This window comes from Sceloporus undulatus, chromosome 2, assembly GCF_019175285.1.
Source record: "Sceloporus undulatus isolate JIND9_A2432 ecotype Alabama chromosome 2, SceUnd_v1.1, whole genome shotgun sequence".
In the NCBI taxonomy this organism is placed as follows: domain Eukaryota; kingdom Metazoa; phylum Chordata; class Lepidosauria; order Squamata; family Phrynosomatidae; genus Sceloporus; species Sceloporus undulatus.
The window spans coordinates 213,644,540-213,656,608 of NC_056523.1; the positions used below are offsets into that span (position 1 = coordinate 213,644,540).

Genomic DNA, 12,069 nt, shown 5'->3' on the forward strand with positions numbered 1-12,069 from the left:
TCCATATTATCCAGATTACACCAGTTTGATATCCCTTTGTCTACCATCTTGTCATCCTATGAAATTCTGAAATGTTTAGCTTGATAGAGTACCTAGAATTCTCTACTAAAATAGATTGGCAAGGTTTTTTTGTACTCCCAATTATTTAACACTAGTGACCCTGGAGACCAGGGTTCAAATCCCTACTCAGCCATGGAAATCCACTGGGTGACATCCCCCTTGGACATGTTACTCTGTCTTAGCCTAAAATCAAGGTAAAGTTGAATCCCCTTTGAACAAATCTTGCCAAGAAAATCATGTGATAGGTTTGCTTGAGGGCGCCCATCAACTGGAAACAACTTGAAGGCACACAACAACAACACAGATTCTTAGTGTGTGTGTGTGCACATGCATGCACACATGTGCATGACATGAATGGGGAAGAGAATGAGCTTGGAATATCAGAACTGCTACCACAAATCCATAATGCATGGAGTTGTCAATGTGAGCCATAGTTTTTTCCTCAATAAAAGGAAGCCTTCTCTCAAGTTCCATGAATCTGCTAGCTTTCAGTTGTTGGAAGTAAGGTCTGGTGAACCTGTCTAGTCTAGTGAGCTTTCTCTTCCAGTCCTGATTTGCAGAGCTTAAAAATGTTGCTCTTTTGAACAATAAAAAATTCAAGATGCTGGCTGGGAGATTCTGGGTGTGAAATTCAACCTCTTTCTTACCTTCCAAAGCTCTGTTCTGTTCTTTCATCAATGGGAATAGGCAGGTATCCTGTTGCTAGTGGGATTGTGAAATATAGATTTGATGCCTGGACCTGGATAATTCATGACTGATTTCATATACTGTATATTTCTGTGATTACATGTAGTTCCAGCTAGTAGCACTAACGTTAGTGGGCTGGCAAAAAGTCCTCTCTGACCTTTAGAACTTTGAAGGAACTCTAAAGCCTATCCCACTAACATTGGAGTGGTGTCACTGTTGATATCGTCTCAGTCACTTGGTTGTTTCTGTAATCCTGCTTATATAAAAGAAAATATCCAAGCCTCAAAAAATCATATATATGCAGTAAGGCTAGCCCAAGACATTTTTCTACCTGAGCCAAAGAACAAGATAGTGTCCCTGCCCAGTCCATATACAAAACCTACCTTGCCTTTGCAATTGAATATTAGTCATGATGGCACTTCAGTCTCCACCACTGAATGCAGCTTGCTAGTTTAGTGGGTGCAGGGAAGTCCATCCAGTACTTAACTCTTTCCTTCAACACTGCTCCTCAGCATCCCTTTTCTGAAGCAACTGCTTCATTTTGGCTTAATGGTAGGGACAGCCTTGATAACTAGAGCAGTGACACCTGAAATTTTTGGTTTCTGTGACACAGTTCATCTAAATGTACAGCTCAATGATAACCTTCCCACCCCATGAGAATACGTTCCTGGCAGTGGCATAATCTTTCCATCTTTGTGATTACTCATTCACATTGCAACAATATCTAGTTATTTTGAGAAGTATAGGAACAGAATTCCCTGACATCTTGAACTTTATTAACATAATTCTCTTTCTCTGCAGTCCTGGGTTGATGCATATTTGTCATGGGATCAATATGAATATCCTGGAGTACAGAACTTAAGATTTCCATCTGATCAGATTTGGGTGCCTGACATTCTTCTGTACAATAGGTAAGGAAGCAATGTATGAAACTAGTTTTTCAGAACCAAGCAAAAGTCTCGAAATTGGTGCAGATCTATTGAGTTTCAGCATAATTATTTCAATTACTCAAGAATGTTCTATCAGATGGCAGAATGTGATGAGCTGTGCCTCTTTTCCTTTTTAAATCACGTTAAACTAAAATTATGACAGAAGCATTATGCTAGGCATCTTGTATCCAACGTTTTACTACAACTGAAATTCTACATTATATTGGAATGTATAATTTGGCTGAGAACAATCATGCATATAACGTTTTGGCGCCACTGGCCAATTGAAAATAGAAATAGGTGAAACAGGCAAGGTTCTTTAGATTTAGGGATGGAGTGTTTTTGTGCCATTTATCAGTTAATCTGTTTCTGTCTGGTGTCCTTGTCAGTTGTGGCACAGGGTGGGTGCAGGGGGTGTAAATCACAAGTGACATCCCACAGGTGTGGTGACATCCTGGAGGTGTCCTCCTCCCACTGTGATGGAGGGGTGAGTGTGTCCCTTGTACCTTCATTGCAGCCCAGCTCCCTCCCTGGAGGGGGAGCCAAGGTGACAGTGGAGTGATCCTTGCAAGGTGTTTTTTGGTTGAACTCTTTATTTACATTTCTTATTCTCCAATCACCATTTCATGTTTATTTAGTGTTGTTCAATTATATTTATATTGGTTAAGAATTTTTGTAGCATCTCTTTATTCATTAGCATTCGTATTTAGTGATACATAGTATATCCATTTTTTCCTCCTATTTTTGACTATGGCCCAAAGTATGACACCCTCATCTTGGCCTCCAGGGAGCTCTCAGGCCTGATCTGTTCTAGGACCCATTTATTTGGGTTTCATTGGCTGTTCATGATATCCTCAGCATTCTTCTCCAGCACCACATCCTGAAAGAATGTATTTTCTTTCTGTCCATTTTCTTAATTGTCCAGCTCTCTCATCCATACATGGTAAAGGGGAACACAATTGCTTGTATGATTCTGACTTTCCTGCTTAGTTGTGTGTCTGTGCTCTTTAGGACTTTTTCTAGTTCTTTCATAGCTGCCTTCCCCATTCTTAGACTTCTGGTTTCTTGACTGCAGTGCCTGTTCTGATCAATGTTTGAGCCAAGGTATAGGAACCCTTTTACTATTTCCGCATTGTCTAGGTCAGACATTCATGTCAGGGGGTAACCTTTACCATTTAGCATAGCCTAATTGTTTCTCTCACCAGCAGCATTCCTTTGCATCAGCATGTCTGGGGTATCTGCTAGAAATAGTGCAAGTGCTATCAAAAAGCCTACTTCGTATGGCTGAGACTAGCAAACATAGTCTGATTTCTGTCTCCTCCTGACTTATTTTATTCTCTTCCCCAGCCTTTGCTCAGCCTAACAGCTGTCCTATCTGGTTCAATGAGATAAGAGACCTCTAGTGAATCTCATTTATGTCAACAGTCCTCTCCTCCAATCAGATTCTGGAGCTCATATAAACAACCCGGGGGAGTCATTAGATCTTGGCTTTTGATGACCATCTATCAGATTATGTCAGTCAGCTGATTGATCAGCCATTGTGGCACTTATCAGTTTTCTTATCTCGTTTACAATTGAATAGGCATTATGCCTGGAACTGGGCTGTTGCTATGTTCTCAGTAAAGCATATACATTCTCTGATTCACAAAGTTTAGAGTTAGCCTTCTGTATCCATGTGTTCTGCATCCATGTTTCAACTATCCACTGCTTGAAAGTATTCAAACAAACAAATCTGCAAAAGCAAACCTTGATTTTTGCCATTTTATATAAGGAACACCATTTTACTAGGACATTGTATATAATAGGGCTTGAGCATCCATGGATTTGGGAGGCGGGTGTGTGTGTGTGTGTGTCCTTCAACCAAACCCCAGGAAATACTGAGGGCCCACTGTACTCTATATGTCATATTCTATATCTTATGCTCTGTAGTCTATATGTATAACACCTTATTTCCAGGCCTCAAAGCTGGCAAACAAATCAGTATGGCTGGCAACATAAGAAAATATAAGGTGTTTTTTTTTTATTTTAAAAAATTGTGATGTATTAACTAGTACTGAAAAAAAGCCAGTGCAATTTGGCATGATTATGTTGTTCAGCACTTAAATCAGGTATGTGGAACATGTGATTCCCAAATATCGTTGGACAACATTTCACATCATCTCTCACAATTGGTTATGCTGAATGGATCTTATAGGAATTACAGAACACCAGAATCAGAACAGCCTCATATTCTGTAATCTTAACCTAGATGTATTAGACATTCCTGAACAAAACTGGCTAAAGAGAGTAAGGAGAAAGTAAATTTCAAAATCAGAAGAGCAATTTTGAATCCAACCTTCAAAATTAATTCTACATAAACAGCCTACTACATTGTGAAGTAAAACTACTTGTACAAAAAATGTACCTGATAATGGATTTTGTACAAGTAATTTTACTTCATAGTGTAGTTAAAGGGTTAGATTTTACTTCATATTATATTCATGATATTTATGTGTGGCCAATAATTTTGAATATTCTAATACATCAGCTAAATATTATGTTCTTTAAAAAAAGACAAAGGACGACGACGATGATGATGATGGATATGATCCTTAGCACTTATTCAATCACTATGCAATGCCCAGTGAACCTTTTCTGTTATATTTTGTAGTGCAGATGAGAGATTTGATGCGACGTTTCACACAAATGTTCTGGTAAACTACTCAGGATCATGTCAGTATATACCACCAGGTAGGAAACATCTTTAAACATTTATTTTAATAGATTTTTTAGAAAATGTTGCCTAGAAAAGGGATCAGTATACATGAATCTGGATTATAAGGCTTCTGTTATGCAATGTTGTGCTATTGCTTGCATGTGTTTTAATTAGTATGGCACACAAATTCAGTGGAGTTCTTGTTTAAGAAAATTAAGAAGGCTGAATCTTTACACATATTTTACGATGTGAAATTCCTTTGTGAATTTGACATACAGCCCAAGCTTCAATATTACTTCAGTAATAAGAGGAAAATGTGAACTAAACATACCAAGAATTTGTATTTATTCAGAAGTGATTACAGAAGTCACTAAGACATGTTCTTGGGTAAAAGGGTGTAAGATTGTAGTCAAAGGTCCAGAACACCCTGCAAAAATAATCCAATCTGAGACCGCTTTAACTACCCTGGCTCAGTGCTAGGGAATCCTGTGGATTGTAGTTTATTGTGACACCAGAGCTCTCTGAGACAGAAGGCTAAATGTCTCACAAAACTACAGTTCCCAGAACTCCCTAGCATTCAGCCAGGACAGTTAAGGTGGTCTCAAAGTGGATTATTTCTGCAGTGTGTATTGGACCCAAGATGTAAGGATTCATAGCACAATGCTGCTGAAGTAAAGGAGATAAGAGCTCCATTGAGAAGCTAAAATTGTCTACTCAGAAGTAAGTCCTACTCGCCTTTGTGGGACTCGTTCTGAGCTATGTGTGCATGGAATCCAGCTGTATACACATATCTGGACATTTCTCATCTAATTAAGGATAGAAGCAGGTAATAGGTTTTAAGGAAGCTGAAAACAATTTGAGTGGAGAATCAGCCCTGATGTTTGACAGCATGCATTGTTATGTGCAAATAGATTTAGGTAAATGGTTGGAAGGTAGACCATGGTTGGGTCAAACAGCAATGAATAGGTGGGGAAAATACTCTTTGGAAGTAAGGTTTGGGTTTGGGGAGATAATTTGGCTACTTTAACTCTTACTGCCTTTTGACTGCAAGCAAGTGGTTATCAGGCTGTTTTAGCTTAAGTATTTATAGGGCTATAGAGAATCCACATTGTGCACCAACGATTAGGTGGTCTGTCACATTGCAAGAGAAGTATAGCTCCCCAACATTTATATACATGTTTTGTTCCATTGACACCTCTGATTTAACAGCAGTTGCAAGTTTCAGAAAGTTCTGTCAAACCTTTTTATTGAAGATGAAGGGCATCACATCGGTGACCTCACTTTCACAACTTTTGGAGCAATCGTTAAAAAATGATTGACTTCAATGTAATTTTGACTGGCTCTGTACTCAGGGTCAGTCTTGCTCTACGCAGAGAGAAGGGATGCTATTTTGTAGACAAAAATGTGGATAATGGAGCATAAGGCACCATTTTATATTTATTATTAGAAACATTGGCTTTAAAGCAGAGCATTAAAGTCTAAAATTTAAAATTGAGTTTAAAGCAGAGTTTTCTGTACCTAACAGCAGTCATAGAAAACTTTACTTTAAACTCAATTATGATGCAAAATATCACAAGTTAAGGATGATAGCATTTTTTCTTCAGGTTTCACACCCCTGGTCAGGCTTTTCATTAACTCTGCGGGCATTTGAGAATGCCATACTGTCTCACGTAAACCAAAATAATGTGTTCATCATCAAAGCGTTTGCATTTCTGTAGGCACAAAACTGTAAATCCATAAGCACAGCATGCAGTCAATAAAAGGCAAGATTATTAATTAGGAAAACAGTACTACTCGGCGTACAAAATATAAAGGAAAAGTAACAAGGAAGAACATGGCTACTTTGAAATGTTTTAATGGAAATGAGGGAAACAATTTTTTGCATAACAAGAAATATCTCTTCCTCATGGCATAAACCTTATGGCGGGACATGTAGTCTGGTGGCACAGAGGGGAGACCTCATGAGAGGACTCTTCTCCAGTAACAAATGACCCACAGTGAGGGAAGGTAACAGCATTACTAGACCAGAGAAAGTATGCATTGGTCTATAAACAGGTGGAATTGCCTGTGGTTTCCCTTCTGGACAGCAGACCCAACAGCATGAAGACTAGGAAGCCACTGTGAAATCTTTGAGAACAGTGGTTTCAGCCCTGCACCATTTGACAGGTACTGGAGAATATAGAATACTGAACAGTCATGTTAAACCAAAGGCCTCAGTTTTGCTCAGTGAACTAAAACAAGTGTTGGCAATAGTGTCTCTTCACAAGGAAAGAGAGACAGTAAACATCACACTGCCCAGCAATGAGGGAGACATGAGACGCTGGTAGGAGAAAATCAGCAGTATGAGTAACTTCCACATCACAGAAAGCAACTGTGCTGTTGCAGTCAGTTTTGCCTGCAGCAACATGATGGGTAATATCATCAATCTCTCACCTAGATGCAAACAGCTAAAGGGAAAAGAAGGGAAATCAGAAATCTGTATATTGGATGCATAAGCACCATGCAGCTTAACGAGGCTCTAGGTATTTTTTCCGTCTTTCTCATCCGATAATGCCTCTAACATCATGTCCAAAACTTAAAATTAATAGGCACCATTTGTTAGCAGATCAATTTGGGATGCATTTCAAATCTGTCTGCTCCTTTGAACACTTGATAGCAGGCACATACAAGTGCAATTTCATCCCATTTCACTCATGCCTTAGAGATCATACTTTTTCCCCATAGAAAAGTCAATAAACAGATTTCTAATTACAGGCATCTTAAAGAGCACATGTTACATCGATGTCCGCTGGTTTCCTTTCGATGTGCAGAAATGCGATTTGAAGTTTGGTTCATGGACGCATAATGGCTGGCTGCTTGATCTGCAGATGCTTGAAGCTGATATTTCCAATTATATATCAAATGGTGAATGGGATTTAGTGGGTAAGCTGGCTTTCGTGAATAATTTTAATGACTCTAGAGGATCTTTCTAAAGTCCTGTTAGTTGAGGAAAATAATAAAGTTATTTTTTTTCCTGAATTATCCTCTAAGGATCTCCTTCAACATGCTCAGGCTGCAACACAGCAAAATAGTCTACCTTAAAAGGACAACTCACCTCTTCTGCATCTTCTTTTAGAATGCTGTTCTACAGATGCTTCTTGCTTGGGCAAAAGCTGAACTGAGTAATAGCTTCTGTAGGTGCATCTGCACTGTAAAAATAATGCAGTTTGACACCACTTTAAGTGCTGTAGCAGAATCCTGGGATTTGTTCTTATCTAAGGTCTGTAGCCTTCTCTGTCAAAGAGTCCTGTCCCTTCACAAAACTACAGATTCCAGGACTTTGTAAGATGGGGCCGTGGTAGTGGTATCAAACTGCATTATTTTTACAGTGTAGATGCACCCTGTGTGTTCCAGCATCAGGTGTGAGAGAATCATGCAGTCATTCAAAACCCAGAGTTGGATACTATCTTCATTAGGACCAATGGCTACAAAAAAGCACAGTTTGGGAGTGTTATTCTATTTATTTATATTTGATTACAACTCCCAGAATCTTCCAGCCAGCATGAGATTCTCAGAGTTGGAGAACAAGAAGGCAACATTTCTGGGCTGTGTGAGAAAGAGTGGACAAGATTCAGAGTTCTCTGTCAGGCTGGATTTTAAGCAAACAAAGCTAGAAGGGAAAGAAGAATCTTGTCTTCATGCTGTCACATTTTGTTGATGGCTGCAACATCTGAGCAGTCCCCCCCTCCCCTTTACCACATTAATCCTCTGCTTTGCTTAACATCCAGCCTGTTGAAAAGATTCTTGGAGACTTAGGTGTTTATCAGACAAGCTCTTAAAGAGGTACTACAGTGGTACCCCGGGATACGAATGCGCCGCCTTACGAAATTTCCGGGTTACGAAAAAAATCCATTAAAAAAACCTGTTCCGGGTTACGAAGGTTATTTCGGGTTACGAAAAAAAATTTGGTGCTTTTCGGCGCTTTTTCGCACGAAATCGCGGCTTTTCCCCATTAGCGCCTATGGCATTTCGGCTTGCGAATGCTTTTCGGGTTACGAAAGCGACGGCGGAACGAATTAATTTCGTAACCCGAGGCACCACTGTATTCCAGTGTGACTCCTCTAGCTGCCTCCTGTTGCATGCTGGGATTGGCAGTTTTAAGGAGGGGTATTTAGAATTCTCAGGCAGAGAAGTTCAACTCCTTAAAACTGCCAATCCCAGCATGCAACAGGAGGCTGCTAGAGGAGTCACACTGGAATAGTACCTCTTTAAGAGCATAGTGTGATAAACATCGTGGAAAGCTTGCTGACTACTTTTGTGATATTTTCATTGTCATAGTACTTAGCTGTGGGTTTTAAGGTTTGTTTCTTTTCCCCATGTGGATCAACACACCTACCTTTGCATTTTGTTGAGCATTCCAGAAGCAACAACACAAATGCCAACATGGTTATTATAGTGCAATGATGGAAGAGTACCTCACAATAATTTTCTCAAGTCACATTGAAGTACACACACCCGAGCTAAATCTATGCTCATTTCATTCCTGGCCATTTAATGAAGTCCAATCTTCCAATGTTTTCTAGGTCAAATTTTGGGCTACATCCTATGAGAGACTCCAGCTAAAGCAGACTGATTGAATGAACTGTTGAGCAGTGGTCCACTATCAGTTAGGTAGATCCCATTGATTCACTGAATCTACTACAGTTGGAACTACCAACAATATTTAGTTTCTGTGAGAGTTCTGCAGATTTCTGATTATTTTTCAGTTTGTGACATTTTAAAGAAAATTTACTCGGGAGAAAACATTGGCCAGAATTCCCTATGAATGTATCAGACCTGTTGTTTCAAGGGGCTGTGAGAAACATCAGTACAAATGGAAGGCAGTGCGTGAGATCTTGTGCTGACACTATCCTGATCCTTTCCTAGATGGTGGCAGTGAAATTGCACCACTTGTGTTTTATATTGAGATGGTGATACACAGGGCACAGAACCACCAGTAGAAATGTGGAAGTGCAAAAGTGCCCTAAGAATTAAGTTAAATTCTTTTTCATGGAACATCATGGGACATAGGCATGAAAATCTGTTACACTATAGAATAATAGCATTGTGCTTCCACTTTAACTGCCACAGATTCTTCCTATGGGATCCTGGGGTTAGTAATTCAGTAATGCATTATAGCTCTATGGCTAGGAATTGTAAGTAGCCCTTCATAAACTAGAAATCCCAAGATTCCATAGGATATTGCCATCTCAGTTAAAGTGGAATCATAGTGCTATAGCTGTGTAGTATGAAATTGCCTAGGTGTAGCATCACTTCATTGGACTTCCTGTGTATGGATCTTTTTTACAATGACAACAAAAGTCTATAATTGTTTCCTTACATTCAGTGTTGCTACCGAGCTGAATGGAGAAAGTCTATTTTTTCCTCCACATTGTGCCACCAATAAAACCAAACATTTGTATTTATTATTATTATTTCTACATTGAAAATTTGCATTTTAGAAAAATTCCCCAAAGCTGGGCAGGTTCTTCCAGGGTGCAATGTTTTTAAAGGTACAGTTGGCCAGTGTACCACTTTTTGAGCTAAGGCTTCAGAGTTTTCCCCATGCTTGGCCTTGTAGGGCTTTTGTTCAGACTGTGCAACAATTTCAGTCGAGGCTAGTGAGCTTCTCCCGGCGTGTTCTTTTAGGGCTTGCTTGGAGAAATCACAGCCTTGTTGTAAATGAACAAAGGTTTTTAAAAAGAGGTGCCATAAAACCTGTGAAAAACAGAGTTGATGTTTGTTCTGTATAAAAACAGAAGACGTATAAATCATTTCAGCTCTAACTGAGTCATAAACACCTCGAGAAAACTGAAACCCATCATGCTATATACAGAACATTATAATAACTATTGATTGTTGTATGAAGAATTGACAATTACGTCTGACAGTGCTGGTAATGAAATTGCCCGGAGGAGTGGTGGATACTATATTTTTATGACAATTCATAAAAAATGCTGATGATGGTTAGAATGACTTCAGCAGTCATTTTTAGCCTAGGTCATTATTTCATTACAGGCCTGATTTATAAAGATTTTCCCCTCAGTATGTGTACACAGTCAAATGCCCAGTAATTTTGTAACCCGAGGGAGCACTGTATGTTATATTAGCCCCACAAAAGAGCTAAAAACCCATCACCAGGGCTTGAATTTCCCTTATTTTTCAAAACATCAGAATTTAATGTATTCCCAGGGGTTTTTGAGAATCAATGGAGCAAATGCACTAAGGGACAGTTAAAATCACTAAAAGATGAACGAGTAGCAGAGAGCCAATTCCTTCCCTCTATTTGTAAAAAGGGAAGAAAGTTGCTGAGATCTATGGAATTAATTACCCAGTTATGTATCAAAAAGTTATGCTATTGGTGTAGAGCTACTTGGCTATCTCCTATTATTCAATAAGTAGATGCTACTTGAACAATTTACTCAGTGCAAACTTGGAAATGGTTAGCATTTATGGAAACTCCATTGATTCAATGGATCTTCTTTAGTCAGAACTAACAGCTGGATTCAGCTCCAGACAAACAGGCAGAAAGACTGAGCCCATGAGCATCTGGTTTTAAGGAAGGGAGAGAGGGTAGGATGTTTAAGGAATTTTAAGGGCTTTTGTGCTTTCATTTCCCCTCTGCTTATGTCTCCCATCTCTAAAGCATAGTGGCCTCAGGACTGGAAGTGATGATAAACACTACAATTTTTTATTTGGCAAACTGGCTTCAGAATACAATTTCACCTTCCGGTTCGCTGCCTTATCTCAAAACAATCCAGATTGTTGTTGTTGTTTTTTTAAAAAAATCCTCAATGTATCTACTAAAATATCACCAAAACATCAACAGCAGTAATCCCAGGCTAAGCTTTGCACGCTTCTTCAATGACCCTTCACTTTAAAGGAGAATCAGATTGAAGAGGCAGATCACTGACCTAATCAACTGAAAAACTATTGTAACAATGGATGACTTAGCAACCATTCAGCACTTCTGATGACAAGGCACTCTCAAATAGGTCTCCGCATCTTATATCTCCAATTTGCTTCTGTGCAGGTGTCCCCGGAAAACGGAATGAGCTGTATTACGAGTGCTGTAAAGAACCATATCCGGATGTGACTTACACTGTAACAATGCGGCGCCGTACTCTCTACTATGGATTGAATTTACTGATTCCCTGTGTCCTTATATCAGGCTTAGCATTGCTTGTTTTCTTGCTGCCAGCTGACTCTGGAGAGAAAATATCTTTGGGTAAGAGCTAAGGAGGGCCGAAATTTCCTAAAGTAGTGGTTCCCAAACTTTGCTCCGCCAGATGCTTTGGACTGTTGGCCAAATCAGCTAGGGCTTCTGGTAGTTGAAGTCCAAAACACCTGGAGAACCAGTGTTTGGGAATCAGTGTCCTAAAGGAACCACATACCATCTAATCTTGGAAGCTAACCAAGATCAGCCCTGATTAGTAGTTTTCTTTATGATAGACCACCAATGGATACTAGGTGCTGTAGGCTACATTTCAGAGGAAGGCAAAACCACCTTTGAGTATTCCTTGCCTAAGAAAACCTATGAAATGCCCATATGTTTTTAAGAATCAAATGGGACAAACACACTAAGAGATAATTAAAGGGCAAAACTGTGTAAAGTCACATAATTAACCATGGAGAACCAGGGATCTAACTTCTCCTCTCCATTTGTAAAAGGGGAAGGTT

At 39.4% G+C, this 12,069-nt stretch overlaps 1 protein-coding gene across 1 annotated transcript in view; it reads left to right on the top strand.

The window, feature by feature from the left end:
- The window catches only part of LOC121920555 (neuronal acetylcholine receptor subunit alpha-7-like), a 119,825-nt gene that overhangs the window by 66,898 nt on the left and 40,858 nt on the right, over window positions 1-12,069 (top strand). The window contains exons 4-7 of the mRNA XM_042447681.1: window positions 1,549-1,658; window positions 4,327-4,406; window positions 7,126-7,293; window positions 11,423-11,617. Coding sequence (XP_042303615.1) covers window positions 1,549-1,658; window positions 4,327-4,406; window positions 7,126-7,293; window positions 11,423-11,617 — 553 coding nt within the window. The remainder of the gene's footprint in view (window positions 1-1,548; window positions 1,659-4,326; window positions 4,407-7,125; window positions 7,294-11,422; window positions 11,618-12,069) is intronic.